At 47.5% G+C, this 21069-nt stretch overlaps 1 protein-coding gene across 1 annotated transcript; it reads right to left on the bottom strand.

Moving 5' to 3' along the window:
- Positions 1–600: 600 nt before the first annotated feature.
- SLC1A6 (solute carrier family 1 member 6) lies at positions 601–19328 on the bottom strand. Its single transcript, XM_037055874.1, has 10 exons — positions 18954–19328; positions 13474–13685; positions 12624–12761; positions 10927–11131; positions 10109–10151; positions 9281–9624; positions 6354–6587; positions 4966–5160; positions 2230–2364; positions 601–891 (listed from the first exon to the last, which is right to left on the bottom strand). The coding sequence occupies exons 2-10, from the start codon at positions 13676–13678 to the stop codon at positions 696–698; spliced, it is 1695 nt and encodes a 564-aa protein (XP_036911769.1). The 5' UTR covers positions 13679–13685; positions 18954–19328; the 3' UTR covers positions 601–695.
- Positions 19329–21069: the final 1741 nt, after the last annotated feature.

Raw genomic sequence — 21069 nt, 5'->3', positions numbered from 1 at the left:
CCCTTCCCCTCTCTAAAAATAAATTAAATTAAATTAAACTAAACTATACCCTGAACCCCAAGGCTCAGGAGAGATTCCCTAGCTGGCAAAGCTTCGTGTGTTGCCATGCATTGTTGGTGGGAGAATTAAGCACCAGTCATACAATTCCACTAAGGAGGGACCATTGGAAGCTCACATCTGATATCCCCTGGACCATGCCCTGTGTGCTTCTTGCCTTTGATTTTGATCTGTATCCTTTTATTGCAATAAACCATAAACATGAGCACCACAGTTTCTCTGAGTTTTGTGAGTCCTTCTAGCCAATCATGGAACCTGAAGGTGGTCTTGGGGATCTCCCAACACAGAGGCTATGGATACTGTTTGATTATGAGAAACAGTGGTTTTCCTTTCACCTACTTCAATTATACTGCTCCTTCAGAAAATAAGGAACATGAGATGACCCCTCACCTTGTTGAACCTTAAGCTTCCCATACTCACAACCCCAGGGAAGACATTTCCACCCTGTTGCCCACCACCTTCCCTCAGTCCCCTCTCACCACCACCCTCCCAAGTTCTCAGCATAGGCTCAGAGAGAAACGAAGACCATGGACATCCTTTCGTTACTGCTCCTTTATCTCTGTTTCCCCCAAACACACCAGACAGAGCATGTGCTCAGTGCACAGTCATTCAGGCAATGGGTCTTCCCAGGACACCCCTCACATGGCACTCTCATTGCCACCCCGTCCCCTGGATGCCCCCTTCTCTTGTGCCATGAGTGACTTGTAGGGCTTCCCCAGGCTTGGGAGAGTGAGCTCAGCTTCCTGCAGCTCCAGCTCCCGCTGAGACAAATGCTCAATGACGGCTGCTCCAATGGAGTCCCCCAACACATTGGTCATTGTGCGAAGTCGATCACTGGGGAGGGGAGAGAAGAGAAAATTGATCATTAAGCTCCACTAACCAAGGCTTGAGCACCACAGGGAGAGGATCAAGCTGAGGGGGTTTTCAGTCTCAGAAAACTGGGGGTTCACATTCCAGTTCAATCCCTGACCAATGTCCCATCCCCTCTCTCTCCTCATTTCCCCTCCTAACAGATGTAGAATGGACCAGCTCTGATATGCTCACATTTGATGTCGGCAACACAAATTTTTTAAGGATGTAAACATCCAATATATATAATTAGGGGTTATGAGCTGAACAGCATACAGAATGAGAAAATCCAAACTGATTTTATACAAACATCCTTTTTTACTTTTCTTTTTTTAAAGAAATTTTATTACATTTACTTATTTATTTGGGGGGGGTAGGGAAGGAGAAAGAGAGGGAGAAAAAACATCCATGTATGGTTGCCTCTCACACACCTGCTACTGGGTACTGGACGGCAACCCATGCATGTGCCCTGACTGGGAATCAAACCAGCAAACCTTAGGTTCGCAGGCCGGTGCTCAATCCATTGAGCCACATCAGCCAGGACTTTTATTTTAATTTTTTAAAATATGTTTGTTGAGCCCTGGCTGTTGTGGCTCACCAGCCTGTGAATTGAAGGGTCACTGGTTCAATTCCCAGTCAGAGCACTACATGCCTGGGTTGCCAGCCAGGTTCCTGGTTGGAGGCATGTGAGAGGCAACAAATCATATGTTGTTGTTTCTCTCCCTCTCTTTCTTCCTCCCTTCCCCTCTCTATAAAAGTGAATAAATAGAATCTTTTTAAAATTTTTTAAATAAATAAAATGTGTTTATTGATTTTACAGAGAGAGCAAGGGAGAAAGATAGAAATACTGATCAGCTGCCTCCCATATGTGTCCCAACTGGGGACCAAACCCACAACCTAGGTATGTGCCCTGAACAGAAATCAAACCCCCAACCTTTTGGTATACAGTATAATGCTCCAACCAACTGAGCCACACCAGCCAGGGCTAAACCTCTTGTTTTAAAGTTGAAGACTTCTAAAAAAATATATTTGTAAGCCAGCTCTGTCCCCCAGATCACTTTTCTGACTTCTACATAAAACAAGTAAAAAGGGGGCCCTTTCTAGTTGATAGAAAAAGCCTCCATCATCTGACTCTTCTCTGCCCTACTTCCCAAGGTTAATTTTATGGAATTTGGGATCCGCAGGCCATGATTTGGAGCATTCTCCAAGGGCCCCTTTCACTCTAAAATTCCAGAATTCTGTGTGCTAGCTGGAAAGGGAGCCCATAGGTTTGGGGTCCTTAAGGGAAAGCAGGGGTTGCAGCAGGGTCTGAAGGACACTCACAGAAACCAGTCCACAGCTATGATCAGCGTGATGTCTTCAGTGGGCAGGCCAACTGATGTGAGCACAATGACCATGGTGACCAAACCCGCCTGGGGAATGCCAGCAGCCCCAACGCTGGCTGCAGTCGCTGTGATACTGCAAATGGAGAGAGAACATAGAGAGGCAGGAGGAGGAAAGGGAGAGATAAGACAGAGGAAAGAAGGGTACACAGAAAGGAAGGATTGAGTTCCCCATGGCATCTTAAATTAAAATCCCCCAAATAAAAGCAAATCCAAAGTGACTTCCATTAAATGCCAGTGCAGATAGGTCTTCTCAACCTTTTCTGGGATCTGGTTGGAAGTCCATCTAAAATGGACTTTTGAACACTGAGACAACTAATACTGTAGATGCAAGAGTAAGCATTTAACTCAGCTGCCTTGTGGGCTGGAAGAGGGTGGAAGAGTCATGATGGGCAGCACTGTGAACCAGGAGATTGAGGCCCCTGTATGCACATATACCGGAAGGAAGTAGGTTAGGACAGCCAGGTCCAGCTGCCAGGAATGAAACTCCATAAGAGGGGCCAAGTTTAGAACCAAAAGAAGAAATTGTCTATGATGCTAAGCAAATAAAAAATTATATAAGGTTTTGAAAAATTGAAAGATAAAACCCATGGAAAATGAGATAGTGGTCCAACCTCAAGTACAGATCTGACTAGATCAAGAGTAAGCTTGATTTTAGCTCCTGTATCATGATTGCCTGGCATGGTGTGCTAAGAATAATTCTAAAGCCACTGAGCTTACCAGGATAGGCATTAGTGCCCTGAAGTTGACAGTCCTCTTCCTGGTGGCCTCTGAATACCTTTCCCAAATTTTATCATTATGAACATGGAGCCACTCAGGACACTTAGCCCAGATGATGTCTCTATCAGAACAGAGATTGAGCAAGCACTTGGGTTGGTGGACAGAAAATGGACTTTGTGGTCCAGCAGACTCCATTCATTAGCCATACAGCCTTTTACATAAACTCAGAGCCTCCTCTATTTCCTCATCTGTAGAAGAGGAGACATATATCTACCTTGGGGGAGTTATTGTGAGCAGTAAAAGAGCACAGTGCTTCATGAATGGGGCTTCAAGAAGGGCCATTATTACCATTATTTTAAGTAAGAGAGACTACCTATCTCCCCTAAACACCAGTCCTAGCATGTGTGTGCCCTTGGGAGGCATGGAACACACTCAGTGGAATGAACTAACTCCAGCTGGATCCAAGAAGCCAACTCCAACTTCTTTGGGTTACATTCAGATCAGTTCTAAAGTAGGAATTCCCAACCAGCCAAGAAACTGGCTCTTGGGCCTCTATCAACACAGGAGTCCCACTAAGGTGTCTTCTTCCTCAAAAAAAAAAAAATTCCTGAATAAGAGCAGAGCCTTGGAAAATTGCATCCAGCACATCCCAGTCAGCCTTTGCTGGGCATCCATGTGCAGTCCTTCCTGCCAGAAGCCCAAGCCATGATGAAAATCCTCAATGGCACCTTCCCAGGACCCTGAGTCAGCTGTGTCATCTGATTTCCAAAAGACCCAGTGCAGAACCATGAGTGTGTTGCTCACAGCCATATTCCAAGCACCTGGAACCAAGTCAGTACTGCTACAATAAAGATTTGCTGACTGGTTGAACAAGAGGCTATTCTCTAATGTTGAGTACTTATGAAGCCTATTACAGGGGCCACGGGAAATAGAGAGCCCCTGCCGCATAAGCTCCAGGTACTCCCTGTGCACGTGAAGGCAGAATGGGGTTGCTGAGTGTGAGACAGACTCAGACTCTACCCTTGGGCAAGAGAATCTCAAACCATTGCCTACATATACCTCTGCTTCCTAACTCAGCTTCCTTGAATGCCTGGTTCTTCTTCCCATCCATCCATCCCTCCTCACACCCTAGCTCTTCACTTACCAGACTCCTGGCTCCACCTGTTTCCATTAGATGACCTTGGGCAAGTAACTGAACCTACCTCAATTTCAACTTCTTTCTCTCCAAAATAAATAATTTTACCCACCTCAGAGGGTGTTGTGAGGATCAAGTAATGGAGACAAGACTTTCCAGAGCCTTCAATAAATTAACTCTCTCAACTCACACTTATTGAGCATCTGCCATGTGCTTGACACCTAGTAGAAATTCCTACAGAAGAAAATCCCCACCCAAACAGAGTTTCCAATGGGGAGGGTGCGCAGAGAAGGCCACAATAAGCAAGATGAATATGTAAAACATATACTAAGGCAGATGGTGCTATGGAGAAATGGTTCAGCCTAAAAAAGCCCAGACATGCAAATGTAAATAGGGTATTCAAGGACTGCTTCCCTGAAAAGGTGACATTGGCACAGAGCCCTGAAAGAGATGACAACATTTGCTGTGATTTTTGTAATGACTAAGTTAGGACCTCTGGGTAATGGGGCCCAGAATCCAAGTTTATAACAAGAACCTCAGGTGGTTAGGATGCATCACCATACTTTTGAAAATACTGGACAAAGGGATCTCCCACAATACTGAGAGGAGATTTGACTGGAATACCCTGCCAGCTCCTGACAGCCTCAGGGTGCAAAGTCTTACCTGAAGCCTCTTCTGACATGGGTGACTGGCATCTACCCACATTGCCCTTCTACCATCCAAGGCTTCCCTTGACCTTGAGCTGAGGCTGCCTCCTCCCCTAGCCAAGCTAATGATATCTTAGGTCTCACCTGCTGGCACGTCCCACCAAGACCATCTCACCTGATCGTTGTGATCTGGCCCAGGTTGAGCTCGTAGTTGTTGACTTGAGCAATGAAGATGGCAGCTAGGGCCTCATAGAGGGCAGTGCCATCCATGTTGACAGTGGCCCCCACAGGCAGCACAAATCTAGTGATGCGGCGGTCCACACCCAGGCCCTCCTCCAGGCAGCGGAAGGTAATGGGCAGTGTTGCAGAGCTGGGAAAGAGAGCCCCAGGGGCTGAGAGCCGGGGATGGTGGCACAGGGCTGGTGCAGCAATGGGCCAAAGGAGCATTCCCCTTGAGAACATTGGAAGGCCAGGTGGGAGCCTGAGCCAGGGGTGGAGGGCAAGTGTCTAACATTTCAGAGGCTGATAACTGCATGCAAAAGGGACTTCTCACAACACATGGAGCACACAGCAACAGTGTCTTCAAGGCTGATGGTCCCTTGTGCCCTTGATGCCAATAACTTAAAGTTAATTACTATACTAGTTCATGCCACTAATTCCCTGTATCTATCCACCCCAAGAAGGAGGAGCACTAGGGGTCTTCTGGCTCCCCTCCTATCAGACCTGAAGGCTGTTTCCAAGGACCATTATTCTCCCTCCTTTGTCTGGTCAGGGAGTGACCTCAGCTACACTAACACTCTCCGTCTCTCTCCCCACCACTCCCCAGAGGAGGAAGACTTAAATGATTGGTGAGTTCACCAAAAAAGTGGGCATCTCATTTGGGATCAGCCTATCCACAAAACAGAACATGTTTTGTTTTGGGCTCTGTCTGGTCAGCTCTATGCCATACAGTGAGAAACCTCAGCCACAGAGAGACCCTTTGGGTGTGCAGCCCTGTGGGGACCAGGGGGATTTAATTCTGGGGCACAATGGCATCGGTCTTACTTGGCCACATATCAAGAGATACATTCCCAATCAGCATTGTTATCGGCAATTTAAAAAATTACATTTTCCTTCCATCCCATTGGTGTTTGTGATATTTATCAGTGTTTTGAATTTGGATAGGAGAAAGGGAGAACTCTTTATTAACCACATGAAAACCATCCCCCAAAAAAGAGAAGGAAGCCAAGAGAATTTCCAGATACCATCTCAAAGAGAGTGAGACCATCTGAACTAGAAAATGATTGAGAACAAGGGGCATGTTGGAACCCTCATCCTCACCTCAAAAATGACAGCTGGTTCTCCTCCATATAAAACAGAGACATAGGAAAGGAGAAAAAGGGCTCAGGGGAGTCACCCAGGACAAAAGTCAGTGCCCAGGTGAACCACCTTCAGGAACCCCTGACATTATTGAACAACTCAGAACAGGTTCTGTAGTGGAGGGAAGGCAGGTATCCCAGAAGAGCCCATGAAAAACAAAGAATAAACCCAGGAAGGGTACCAGTGGTGGAGACTAGGTCATACCTGGAAGATGTGCCCATGGCAGTGATAAGAGCCTGCAGCATGCCCCCAATGAAGGGGAATGGGTTCCGGTGGGTGATGAGGAAGTAGATCAGAGGCAGGACACCACCAGCATGGAGAAACAAGCCCACGATTACAGTCAGGGTGTACATGCCCAGCTGACCCCCCAGAACGGCCATGTCTTCCATCTCTAGGATCTTGCCAGCAATCAGGAACAGGATGCCCACAGGTGCATACCTGAGCCAAACCAGACACCTGTCAGGGCTTCCTCATCACTTCCCCTATAAGCCCAGAGCTGGCATCCCCAAGGCTTTGCCCATGTAATACCCTAGAGCCAGGCAGTGCCTACCATTCAGCACCCTACTTCACCACAAACCTTCCCCACACATTAACAAATGGGACTAGGACCCACAAACATATCCTGCCTTCTCTCCCTGCTCACCCACAGCTCAACCCCAGGCAGCAGAAAAGTTTCTACAACTCCAGGGCATGAAATCTTGTAAGGCCTCTCCTTCATCCACACCCAAGTTCTCCCAAAATTCAAGTTCTCCCAAAATTACTGTCTTCAAGACTCTTTCCCTAAACATTGCCCAAATAACCCCTGGCTCTGGCCTTCTGACTCCCCTTATTCACTGCCCCCAATTCTTTGTTCTCCATTTGTCACTTTTATGCCCCTATTCTCTTTCCTATAAGTGCAGATTCTCATTCACCAGCCCTGAGCTGTTTCACCTGGATTTCCCACAGACATCTCAAGCAACCTATCTCATCAAATCATCTACTTGCTTATTCATTCAACAAATATCTACTGAGTATCTACTGTGTTGCCATCACATGGTCCCTGACTTCATGGTGCTTACATTCACACAGAAACATGTAATTAAAAGCTTCAGGTAGTGAAAACTACAAGAGAGTCATTGAGCGGAGCTGCTTAAGCATGAGTGGTCAGAAAGGGCTTCTCTGAAGAGGTGACATTTAAGCTGAGGCCTGAATACTGAGATGAAACCATGTATATCTGAGAGGGAAGCATTGCAGGCACAGTGCAAAGACCCTGAGATGAGTGTGAACTGGGCATTACTGGAGGAGCAGAAAGAAGACCAGTGTGGCTGGAGTGATGAGTGAAAAGGAGAGTAGAGGAGACAGAATAAGTGAGTTCTTCAAGGGCTCACCTGTTTCCCCCAAAACCAGCCCTTTGCTTAGTCCTGTGAGTTTCTGCCACCAATGCCATCATTCACCCATTGTTATTGTTATTACTGTCTCAATAACAATATTGTTATTGCTCCCTCTTTAGAAATTGAAGTCTGTGCTTGGTCATTATCATGGTGGATGTACTGGAGGAGACTGGGGTCTCTGGGGAAGTTGATGCAATAGGTTGGGTCAGAAATGGTGAAACTCTAAGTCTGTGGAAATGAGGATGTGACATCTTCTCCAACCACAGGGATCCCCAAGTTGGGCTTAGGGTTGGCCCTTGTCAGTGGTTGTTGATTTATCTCCAAGTCTACAGCTACCTCTATGATTACTCTGCACACCCCTTTCCCAGCTCTCTCACCTCCATCCTTTCAGCTCATCCTCTGCAAAGTTCCTCCTAAACCCTGAATCCATTGGCATGACTTCTCTCCAATATTTGGCCACCTGGTGCATATGGATATTTGCTCTCACCATGCCAATGACACCACTGTAAACCCTGGTTCCAAATTCAGTTGAGCCTTCAAATACCCCTTGTCAATTTTCCTGCTGAGCCTTAATAAGCTCCCCTCCCTTTACCCTCAGCTGCTTTTCCAAGCTCATAACTTGGCCTCTAGTTCTTTATATAACTTCCAAGTTATTTTGGATACAGTCTTCCTCAAATTCGCATAAGCTCCCACCTTCCTGAACTCCTCACCATGCTCAAAGCAACTTGTGTTCTTTCAAACTTCGCATGGACTCTTCCCTCTAATTGAAGAGCCTCTCCCCTGCTTCTGTCCTGTTGGATTCCTACTCACCTCTCAAGGCCCAGCTAATAGGTGACCTTCTCCATTACTCCCTCCTCACCTTCCCCAGCATAGTTCACTGCATGTCCCTCCATTGGCCTCCTTGTCCATGTTCACACTTTTTAATACCCTACAGACCCTCCCCTTTTGCATTACACTGATCTAGTATATATGTCTGTCTCCCCCAAGACTTTGTAAGCTCCTTGAGGACAAAGAGTAATGCATCCCTGTATTCCAGAGTTCAAGACAAAGTCAATCTGGGAAAATGTCTGCTAAGTAAGTGAAGAAATTAGTGAAGGTGTGAAGGAATTTTAAAAATGAATGAATGCATGCATCAATTAAAGAATAATTAGTGAGTGGATAAATGGGTAAGAAAATGAGCAAATGAAACATGAGTGAGGGGATGAATGAACAAATGAGTGTATTAAGCAAATGGATGAATGCAGGAAATATCTGAGAGAGTAAATGCAGAGATGAATAAGTGAGAATGAATAAATGACTGAGTGAGCAAATAAATTCATCAATCAATGGCTTAACTCATGAGTGAGTTTATGAGTGACTGAACATATGAATGAGTAAATTAACCAATGCATAGAAGAATGAGTATAAACGAATAAAGGAGTAAATGGATGATTTGGCCAATCCATAGAATACTGAGTGAATGAATAGATGAACAAGAGAGTAAATGAACAATGCATGGAAGAGTGAGTATAATGAATAAGTGAGTGAATGAATAGATGAATGAGGAAGTAAATGAATGACTAAATCTTTACAGAAAAGAGTGAATAGATGAGTGATCAAATGAGTATATGAATGAGTGAATTAACCCATACATATATAAATTATGTTGGACAAATTGTCCCAGTGACTCTGTCAGCAGCTACCCCACTGCCTGACTGCCCAGCCCTGGCTCCATCCTTCCCTGTGCCATCACCACTCACCCTCTCACAGTCCAACACTCACCAGATAATGATGCCCACCAGCCTCATAATAGCCTCATTGAGGCTGTCAAAGAAGTCCCGCAGGACTCGGCCCTTGTGTTTCATGCCACCAATGACCAGCCCAAAGGCCACAGAGAAGACCACAAGGCCCAGGGCATTGATGCCATTAGCTGAGCCAGACACAGGCACAGTCTCCTCAAAGGTCAGCACCTCCTGCAGAGTGCCCAAGGCCCGTGTGACATTTTCCAGGAGGCTGGTTCCATTCTCCATTGAAGATGGAGGAGGCATAGAGGCACTCTGCTCAGATCCATTCTCTGTCCTCACCACGGTCCTGGTTACCAGCCTTGTGCTGTACTGCGTCTTGAACTGGAATATGGAAAAATTGGAACCAAACTCAACTCCGTGGATACATCAGTCACCTGGTGAAACATCTTTCTAACACCAGTTCCAGGTTTCCACACCCTGGAGATATGAATGAGTGAATGAGTGATTTGACCTATGCACAGAAGAATGAGTGAATGAGGAGATGAGTGAGTGGGTGAACAACCAAAGCATGGAAGAATGAGTATAGGCTCTGCATTTTTCACAAGCTCCCTGGCCAATGCTCAGACAAATTTGGGGGACTGTGTTCTCAACCATCTATAGTCAAAAGCCTTGGTTCCTCCTCTAATACCACCCCTAGGAAGCCCTTGGCCTATGTTCTTCTCTCTAACCCTCCCTTGAATATCATGCCAATAGCCATTGCTCTGCCGGGCCCTTCTTCCAACCCCTCACCCCTGAACCACTCACTCAGCAGCAAGTTCCCCCACCCTCCAAACCTCCTTGATCAAACTGTGTACTTCCCCCTGACCTGTTTGAAGCAGGCCTCCACAAGGTTAGGTGGAAACATATTTCTGCAAAAAAATCACATGAAAGGAAGGGGTTAGATGTTGGAAAGTCACCTAGGATGATGATGATGATGATGATGATGATGATGATGATAATAATAGCCGCAAGGGCAACAGTAATAATGGTAGCCAACATTTGAACACTTATTCTAGTCCAAGCTAAGTAAGCTAGCTAAGTGCCTTACCTATATGATCTGATTTAAACACAACAGCCCTAAAAGTGAGTGCTATTGATGTCTCCATTTTATACACATTCCAAAGAAGGACAAAATATTTAGGTAAGTTACCCAGCCACACAGCTGCTAAGGGGTGCAGATGGACCTCAAATCCAGGTCTAAGCCCTTTAGTAGGACCCTATGCTGCTATAGGGACTTCAATTCATACAGATATGCCTCAAAAAAATAAAATAAACCAGACTGTTCCTGCACTCTGCCAACTCCCCCCAAGTCAGTGGCTAGGGTAAAACTGTAGCTAACCTTGATCTAGCCAGCAAAATCTTGCTGTTCCAAGAGATTGTGGGAAAACCAAACACTGCCTGTCCTGAGCCTATCCCAAGATATAGCTTCTCTAGGTTAAGGATCAAAATATCCTCCCCTAGGAGTCAGCTGTTCTTGGAAGAATTGTACAAGGTTCCAAGCCAGAAAATGGGTACCAATAATGCTAAGGTTCAACTTGGAGGTTGCATTTCCAGGCTGGATTGGCCTGTCCCCTTTGTCTCCCCTTTAGTATAGGTTGTTGCACATAGGGCCAGAATTCCCATCAAAATTAGAAAGGACGTCACCTGACCAGGTCCATGAAGGCATCAGCTGTAGGGATGGTCTCGATCCGGCCCTCACGGTGCAGCCCCTCCTTGGAGCCCTTCCCAGGATGGATTATGGTGACCATGAGGATGCCAATGAAGACCGCAATGACGGTAGTCACCATGTAGTACACAGCTGCCCGCATCCCCATCCGCCCTGTCGCCTTGTTATCCAGGGACGCCATACCTGGAGGACAGGTGGTGCAGCCACAAGCATCTCCCTCCACACCCCACCACTCACTCTCCCATCCATCCACTCCTTCCTCCCCACTCCACCAGCTCTATAACCATTCCACCAAGTGCCCCTTCCTCCTGCACCCACCCAGCACCCACACCATTACCCTTGACATATCTCGTCATTCTTCAACTCCATGCTATTTTCCATATAGGTCTTCCACCCCATCCTATGTCCCAAGCACTACTTCACTAAGTTTCCCTCTACTGCAAGACAACCTTTTTAACCCCATACCATCCTTCATTTATCCCTATTTTGCACTGTAACTTCACTTTCACTCTATTCTTCATCCCACTATTCACCCCATAATGACACCTCCATGCAACCCAGCCACTGTACACTCTCTGCAGGGGATGTTTTTGGTGTCCTCTCCAGACACTTTTACCCAGCTGATACACCCATCCTTCAACTGCAGAGTGTGTTAGCAGCTAACAGTTCATGCTGTCCTCTTCCCCTAAGAACTTCACTCAGCTAAACAGGAGTTACCTGACCCAGAAAGGCCCCATGGGAAACGTAGAGCCAGTTACTGGCTGCTACAAGGATTCAAAAATGCAGCTCCTTTGACTCCAGTGAGACCAGAGTTGGGAGGAAGAATTCAACAGCATGGCTCTTGCTCCAGAGCTCCCTGTGGGATCAGGCCAAGAGGCCAGTCTTCTTCAGAACCCACATCTCTGCTTAGCTTTTTTCCCCACCCCAACCTGTTCCCTCATTTCCTCATGAGTTTCTTTTGAGAGCTGACCTCAAGAAATCACTTGAGCACATATATACCCATCTCAGGCCCTGCTTCCAGGAAACCTAACCCAGAAACCATTCTTTCATGCCCTTATCTTCATGCCTATCCCAAAATCTGGAGATTGGCAATCAACTACCCAGGGGCCATATCTGGCCCACTGCTTGCTTTTATAAATTCAGTTTTATTAGAACATAGCCACACCCTTTGTTTACACATTAATCTGCATCTGCTTTAGTGCTATAAAGGAAGAATTGAGTAGTCACAAAAGAGACCCTACGGCCTCCAAAGTAGAAATATTTATTATCTGTCCCTTTACAAAAAAGTGTGCTGACCCCTGCATAGTCCATCCATGTTTCCATCCCACCCCAGCCTAACCCCTTCATCCACGTCACTCCCTGACCATCCATGCCACATCCCAGCTGCCTTCCCGGGCTGCCCCGCTGTAGCCTTCCTTTCACCTCTGCATGATACTAAGTTCCTGGCAGGCTGGTATTTTGTCTTCAGTGGAAAGTATAGGAAAGTTGCTGAGATAAATGGTGTAAGTCATATGGGGTCTGGAACCTGGGTCTGATCAGGATCCGGGCTTTGGCCAAGGACTCTGGGCTAGGCGTACACTCAGTGTTTGAGGTCGCTTGGAACCACTTTGGCTCCAGGTCTGACCTTGGGCTGTGGGTGGGTCTTGATGGCCAATACTGGCCTGGGCTCTCTCACCTGTGACCAGGCTGGAGACGATGAGCGGCAGCACTAGCATTTGCAACATCCTCATGAGAAGCTCTCCAGGGAAAGAAAAGTACTTGATCTGGCGGTAGGTGAGCTGGTACGGGCGCAGGGCAAAGGCCAGGCTGACCCCTAGGGCCAAACAGGTCCAAGGAGTGGAGTCTGGGTCACTCAGGCCCAAGCAGGGGCCATCCATCCCAAAAAGAGTGTGTGTGGATGGAGGTGAGAGAAAAAGAGAAACATTCTATGTGTATGTATGCACATGGTAGAAATGTATGGATTTACGTGGTACCATGTTGACAGTGTAAATTTGTGTGTAAAGATATGCACACATGCATGCATGTGACAGCAGACACTCAGTCATGTGTGTGTCTGTGTTTGTATATGTGGGCCCATGCACATGAGATGCACATGGTTTCCCTATATGTGTATATAGTGTGACCATATGTATATAGTTTTCAAACATGCAAGTGTATGTGTATTTAAGCTCATAAGTGTGTTGATACGTGTGTAGAGGAATGTATGTGCTTGTGTGGATGTGTTTGTAAGTTCTAGCATGTGTGCACTATGTGTTTACATGTTTACAACTGTAAGTTCTGTTCATGCATAAAAATAATGTGGTCATGTTTGTGTTTGTATGCAGAAAGTATGTTTGTATAGTGTGCACATATGTGTGTACACATACATATCCATGTAATATTGTGTGCACTGTGGGAGTGTCCTGCCCTCAGGAGTGGGGGTCACTTGTAGGACAAGATGTGTGCAGGTGAGAATGAGTCTGTGGAATGAAGAAATGTGCACACAAGGAATTTCCCTGCAGTCCCCGCCCTCCCAGCCCACTCACCTATGATCACAGCACTGATGGTCAGCAGGATGAAGGCGTTCCTGCGCAGGAAGCGCAGTACATGCTCCCGGGTCATGGTCTGCAGGCGCAGGCGCGTGCGCAGCGCTCTCTGCTGCATGCTCTCCTGCAGCTGCTGCAGCCAGCCCACCCTGCCCAGCCGCTGGCCACTCTCCCGCAGAAACAGGCTGTTGCCGTGGCTGCTCATTGTCTATCTGCTGGGGACAGAGGGCCAAAAGGCCAGGGCCTGGTGAGGAACAGGACAGAGGATGGATGTGGGTGAAGGGGGAAGAGTGGGTAGGGCAGAGGAAGCTGGTGAGAAACTCTGAGAGTATCCCGACAGCAGGGGAGGGATGATGTCTTTTGGCTGGGATGTTCTGGGGTCTGAGACAGCTAAAAACACTGCCTGTGGTTCAAAGGTCATGTCCTAGAAAGGGCAAGGTCTCAGAATCACTTCCTGGCTTGGCTGGGAGAGGCAGGAAAAGAGATCATAATATAATAGGCTCTTTTGCCATTTCCTGACTCACAAACCAAACTCTAACAAAGCTTTGCTGAGTGCCAACTGCATGCAGAGTCCTGGACATGGTACCTTGGGGCCAGACACAGAACTGAATTAATATGTTTTCATGTCTGGCCTGGAGGTGTTGACAAATTGGCTTTGAACAGCAAAATCAATGACAGCAAATGCCTGGTAAATTATGGGTGCCCAATAAATGCAGCTGCTTGCCTAAGTGCTTGAGTGAGCAACAGGAAGAAGGGGGAGTCCCTTGGGAAGGAAACATTGACAATCCTTGACCCCAGTGGCTCTTTAGGATCCACCTTTGAAGGGAATGTGATGCCCCCTTCAGAGTCTCTCTGGGCACCAGGCACTGTTTCACCAACTTCTGGCTTTGTGTCTCCTCTTTAAATTTGCCCACATCCATATAATCATATTTACGTTCTAAACATATTTATCTAAAATGAAAACTTTAGATACATTAGGTCTTTAAGTCATTATTTGAAATGCTAATTTTGTTTTAGTACACACTAAATAAAATGCATATAAACATAAACGCCTGCCTATTCTTTTCTCAGCTACACACCTCATATGTACAGGGCGGCCTGGCAATTGTGACTGGTATTGGGCCTGAGGAATTTTACCTCAGAGACTTCTTTCTCCATTAAAAAATGTTAAAATTATATTTTACAACTGCTTTGGTATAAAGGTGAATATATTATCTTGGAACTAGGTAGAGGTGATGGTTGTACAATATTGCAAATGTACCAAATGCCACTGAATGCCACTTTGAAATGGTTGGTTTTCTGTCATGTGATTTGCACCTCATTATACAGTAAAACATTTTCTTTGACTCAAAAGTTTAATTCTTTTTCCTGATTTTAAAAGAAGTGAAAACACGTCTGTGGGCGCTGGGCCCTGGGCCTCCAGTTCCTGAAAGGTAGGCGGCCTTGCCTGTACTGATCTCACAGCAAAAATGTGGCAGTTCCCCCGTCCCACTGGGGAATCTGTTAGTCCTCCAGATGTATTCCAGGTGCAAGTGTCATTTGTATTCCAAATGACATTGCCCAGGCTCTCTTGCCCACCGGCTCCCCTCTGGGTCAGGCCAGTGGAAGGCGAGGGGAGAGTGGAGAATGGGAAAGAGATGGAACACGGATTCTCCCAGCTTCCCTGGCCATGCCCTGCCTGGCAGGGGCTGTGTTCCTCTACCCACAGCTCCCATCACACCATCCTCTGTGCCTGTCAGCCATTTGGATGCCTTCCCTGGAAAAATGTCTATTCGGGTTGTCTGCCCATTTTTATCAGATTGTGTGGGGTTGTTACTGAATTGTATGAGTTCTTTATATATTTTGAATATGAACCCATTTTCCAATATACAGTTTGTAAAACTTTTCTCACACTCTGTAGGTTGCCTTTTTGTTTTGTTAACAATCTTGCTTTTGCTGTGCAGAAGCTTTTAAGTTTGACATAGTCCTCCTTGTTGGGTTTTGTTTTTGTTACAAGTGCTTTTGCTGTGATAACCAAAAATCACTGCCCGTTATCAAGGAGAGTCTTTCCTATGTTTTCTGCTAGGAATTTCATGGTATCAGGCCTTATGTTTAAGTCTTTGATCCATTTTGAGTTAATTTTGGTGAGCGGTGTGAACTAGGGGTCCAGTTTCATCATTCTGCATGCAATTACTCCATTTTCCCAACACCATTTGTTGAAGAGACTATCTTTTCCCCACTGGATGTTCTTGGATCCCTTGACGCTACAACTCTGACTCTCACAATAATGGCAATCATATTACAATATATAAGTGTATCAAAACAACATGCTGTACACCTTAAATTTTCTCAATGTTACATGACAAATATACTTTAGTTTAAAAAATGATAATTCTGTTACAGCTACCACTGTCCTTGGGTCTCTCTCTCGCTCCCTCCCTGAGAATCCCTACTCCTGCCACCCCAGCCATACTGGTTTCCCTCAACCCTGCTCACCCCTTTGTAAGTAGTCCTTATCTTACTCTTTTTAATCCCTCCTTTTGAGTATGCTGCTTCCTGACTGATACACCAGATTCACCTCACTGTTAGAAAAAAATCCCCGAGCCAAAGGAAGGCAGTAAATATTGTGTACTGTGTGGAACTCTGTGCAAGTTTGCCTGGGATTGCGGCACCAGGAAGAACTTGGCCTTGCCCAGCTAGTCTCTGAGGGATCGCAGCTTCAGATTCCCTGCCTCACCCCACCCCCACTGACTAAATTCATACAGGTCAGAACAGGGAGCCTATTGGAAGTCTCAGTTCCACCAGCAGGTATAGATGCCTGGACTTTTTGGCTTTTTCCTGCCACTGGCTGAGCAGCTACTTTTCTGAGGCCACCGTCTGTCTTGCCCTCCCCATATCTGAGGGATGAGTCATCTGCCTCAGCTTTCCAGATCTAAGCTCCAGGTCCCCGGTGCCAAACCCCAGTGGGGGCCCTGCTCCAAATGGATCCATCAATGCTGCTTCTTACCCTGCTGTAAAAAATCCCAGACATGGGACCACCCACAACACAGGAGGCTTGTAACTTCTTCCTCTCCTCTAGGATGTACGTTTCCAGGCACTGAGTGGTAACTCCAAGTTGCCCATGGGTCCCACAGAACTGTTCAGCTGAGATCTAAATTAGTCACAACAACTGCAGAGCTAGTTTTGTCTCTTTCCTTTCTCTTCCTTTCAAAAAGTAGCATGGTATAAAGCAGGGAATTGACAAACAATAGTCTAAGGGCCAAATCCAGTCCACTGTTTGTTATCATAAAGAAAGTTCTGTTGGACCACAGCCACACTCATTCCTTACGTATTGTCTATGTGCTATAATGTCTGAGTTGAGCTGTTGGCACAGACATCATGTGGGCTGCAATACAGTTTCTCTGGCCCTTTGATGAAAACATTTACTGACCCCTGACCTGGTAGGAAAGAATACCTGAGCCCTTATTTCAAATCCCGCTCCACCTTGCAGGGACAAGTCAACGTCTATGTGGATTAGATGGCCCAATTCAGGTGATGCTTAGAACAGTGCCTGGGGAGCATGACATGGATGCCAACTGCGGTGCATGGAAAGGAAAAACCCGCCCTGGCTGGTGTAGCTCAGTGGATTGAGCACAGGCCTGCGAACCAGTGGATCGCGGTTCAATTCCCAGTCAGGGCACATGCCTGGGTTGCAGGCCAGTTCCCTGCAGGCCAACTCCCAGCAGGGGACGCACGAAAGGCAACCATACATTGATGTTTCTCTCCCTCTCTCCTTCCCCTCTAAAGATACATAAATAAATAAAAATCCTTAAAAAAAAAAAGAAAGGAAAAACCCAACAGACTCATGACTGAGACCAGAGAAAATGCTGAAGCCAGAGGGTGTCTTTCTATGAACTTTTCTCAGTCCCGTCTGCATCATTTGTTAAGCAACAGTTGACTTGAAATGGCTTTTCCAGGATCCTGGCTTACATGGGCCTTTCTCAATCTCTCTTGGACTCCTGGGGGCTTCTCCCCTCACCCTGAGTTCTCTCTTTTCTATGCTCTCCTGATGCTAGGCAGTCTTTTTACCCTCTTTCTTGGACTTCCTACTCAGGAAATGGCCCTTCTAGTGCCCCAAGTCTCTGCACAGATTCAAGGATTGGTCTCCCACCAGTTCCCCCAACCTCCAGACTCAAGAGAGAAGTGTTGGTGGCCCCTGGGAGCCAAGGCAGGAAGAAAGAAGCTCTTACAGTCTAATGCTGGGAGCAAGCTGCGGGGACAAAGCACGTTTGCTTCCCCTACGTTTTATCTCAGCACTCTGCTAGCCTAACAGGAGGAGTGAGTGAGGAGAAAGAGAGGGCAGAAATCACACACATCACACACTCCTCTTGTATGCAGTTGACACATGCACAGCCACGCAGGCACACAATCACACACAGAGAACTGTCAGACACATAGCCAAATGCATACCTTCGGAAATGCAACCGCACTCATGCACCATCAGATTCCTACACAATGCCTACCTACACACACAAACACATGCACACATACTTGCCACATTCATGCACACCATCCAACACACAACTCCACATTCCTCTTCAAACATACAACCCCACACAAACTTTTGCAGCCCTACACAATGCCCTTTGTTAATGAAACTTCAGACATGCAGTGATAATTCCTACACACACACACACACACACACACCTTGACACAGTACCACAAACTTCAGACATTCAAATTCATTCCCAATTTAAATATTCAGGCATACACACTTCTTTCTATTAAAAAAATTCTCATCAGAGAATATGTTTTTATTAATTTTAGAGAGAGAGGAAGGGAGAGAAAAACACTGGTGTGAGAGAGAGACATTGATTGGTTGCCTTCTGCAGGAGTCTAGTCAAATGGTCGAACCCACAACCTAGGCACCTACCCTGACCAGGGATAGAACCCACAGCTCCCTGGTGCACCAGATGCCGCTCCAACCAACTAAGCCACCAGGCCAGGGCAGCACACACCTCCTTCTTTTGGAAGGTAATCCCACTCATAAATTGTCCCAAACACGCACACATCACTACCACCTCCCACATATCTTTGGACCCAGCCCCCCTGCAGCGATGAGCAAAGTCTCAGTCACAATCAGGTCTGTCCGATTTGGAGGAATAAACCCTCCGTTAAGGGACCTAGCCCTGGAAAGGGTCGAGGCATCAGGCATAGTGTTGGAACTTGCCCAGGAGTGGAGGCCACAGAAAGAGGAAAGGAATGTGGGCGAGGGAGATGGGCAGCGAGACCCCTGGGTAGGTAACTAACGGTAGGAAACTCCAAAGGCCACCGGGAGGTGAGCGGTGGCAACTACACTTAAGGGGCACCGAGGCGCTGGCTGCATCGAAGAGCGTCCAGAGATGGCGCCTCACCCGCCTGACCCCAGGGTGGGCCGATCCCGCCGAGGATCCCGCCTGGGATCTCGCCTGCCTTGAACCCCAGGGCCCCTGCACGTGCGGGGCCGCGGTATCCCCACTCACCAGTGTCCGCAGCGGCGGGGACGGCTGCCTGCGCCTCGGCCTGTACGCTGCGTCCGAATGCAGGAGCCGGAGCCCCGCAAAGCGCCCGGCTCGCGCAGCGGGGACCACCAGGGACAGCACAGTGCTGGCTCTGGGACCAGACAGCGGAGGTACCGGCAGGGAGCCGGGACGCGCTGTGCAGCTGGGGGTTCGGGGCAGGCCTTGCGCTCACGTGGGTGCGGGGGCGCCAGGAGGCCGGGGGAGGGGGTGGAATCCCCTCCGGGATGCCCCCCGCCTCCCAGGCGCCCAGACTCCGCTGCAGCTCAGGAGAAGGGGCCCCGCTCCTTTAGATCCTGAGGTGGGCCGGGTGGGTGGCCTCTCCTGCGTCCAGCCCCCGCCCCCAGCGCAGAGCCGCGCCTCCGCGCCCCGAGCCCCCGCCTCCCGCCTCCCGCCTCCCGCCTCCCGAGACCTCCTGAGGCCTGAAAATCCCTGGAGAGAGCGCGGGACCAGCCCCTGGCACCACTGGACTTGCCCGGCTCCTGCATCCTGGGCGTAGGCCTGGGGAAGCGCTGGTGCCAGCGTCCCAGTGACCACAGCCGCCGCGGGGGCTCCTAGGCCCAGCTTCTCCCTTTGGGTGCACTTTCTGGCCTCAGCCGCCGTGTGCCCTTGGGCCAGCCCTTCTCCCTCTCACAACCTGGCCTTCTTATCTAAATAAACAACGGATATGACTCTGCTGACCCAACAGAAAATTAAAGCGCACCCGTGTGGAACTGGGCCGTGCAGCCGCTGTGCAAAAGGGAGACGAATAATTCCTGTTACTCTTGTAATTAATATTATTCTCAGGTAATGTTAACCCTGCTTTTCTTCTCAAATGGTACTGATTTATGGCTTCCAACATCTCCCACCTCGGTGAAAGCTAATTGCCCGTTTTAAAGGGTGAGCACAGAGCCATGCACCTTATGTAAAAATCAATATATATTTGCTATTAATGTTAATGTTAGCGACCAATTGTTGATGGCATCTTCCTAGTCTACACAGGCTCTTTTACTTATACTTAAACTACGCATGCCAGTGAAGTAGATATCACTACCCCCAATCGCAGAGAGGTTCGGTAACTTGCCCGAGAGAGAGCCAGAGAGCAACCACCTCACTTCCAGCTCTCTGTACATACAGCCCGGACTTGCCCCCTGGACAAAACCTCCTGTCTATCAATAGGTGGTTCTCAAATTTAGCAGTGCCATAGAATCACTAGAGGAGCTTTTGAAAACTCTGAGTCCCCAGGTGGCTCCCAGACCAGTGTCATCAGCATGCCTGGGCTCAGGGCTCAAGCACAGCTCACTTTAATGCTCCCCAAATGATTTCAATCTGTGGCTAGAGTCGAACCCCGCACTAGATGTCAGGTTCTCCTGCAATCCTCTCAAAAGCCTCTCACTCCCTCCGCCTCAGTCTCCGGCTGTGCAAGAATGATTCTACATCCTTTTCCGAGCCTAGAGCTGTCTGTGAGCTCTTGGCTCTTGCGGTCACTCCCTTCACAAATATTTCTTGTGCCTCAGTTGTGCACCAGGCTCTGCTAGAGGCCAGAGACTGAGCAGGGAAGACAGATCGCCCTTGCTCTTTTACAAACTATTGGGTCTCGGGACCCCTTTGCACTCTTAAAAGTTATAGAGGACCTCCACAGTCACAACCCCAGGCTAATCATGACCTTTTTTCAATCAGACAAATTCCAGTAAGGTGCACCCTACAATAAATCTGACCAGCACTCCTCAAAACTGTCGAGTCGTCGAAAACAAAGAAAGTCAGAGACACTGTTACAGGAGACATGATGACTAATTAATACAACAGGGGGTCCTGCAGGGGCTCCTGGGACAGAAAAAGGAGGTTAACAGAAAACTCAGGGAATTTCAGTAGAGTGTGGACTTTAATAATAATGTATCAATATTGGCTCATTAATTATAACAAATATATACTAGCAGACAATGCTAATAATAAGGGAAATTTGGGGAGTGGAGAGGATATGGGAATTCCCTGTACAATCTTTTCAAATTTCTTGTAAATCTAAGATTATTCTAAGAAATCATGTCTGTTGATTGAAATGACCCTGGACAGTACAGGGAATAAAGTCAATAGTGCAATAACT

This window comes from Sturnira hondurensis, unplaced genomic scaffold, assembly GCF_014824575.4.
Source record: "Sturnira hondurensis isolate 20B ecotype Veracruz unplaced genomic scaffold, ASM1482457v3 Scaffold0000880, whole genome shotgun sequence".
Lineage (NCBI taxonomy): Eukaryota > Metazoa > Chordata > Mammalia > Chiroptera > Phyllostomidae > Sturnira > Sturnira hondurensis.
The sequence above is the reverse complement of the archived record's forward strand: the minus strand, read 5'-3'. Positions and strand labels throughout refer to the sequence as shown.

Bases quoted from the DNA above. Each gene is read 5' to 3' on its own strand.
- SLC1A6 (XM_037055874.1), bottom strand. From the start codon at position 13,678: ATGAGCAGCCACGGCAACAGCCTGTTTCTGCGGGAGAGTGGCCAGCGG. The intron at 12,762-13,473 runs GTGAGTGGGCTG...GTTTGGCCCTAG, and splicing joins CATCAGTGCTGTGATCATAG to GGGTCAGCCTGGCCTTTGCC. The intron at 2,365-4,965 runs GTGAGATGGTCT...CTCCATTTGCAG, and splicing joins GGCCAGATCACAACGATCAG to TATCACAGCGACTGCAGCCA.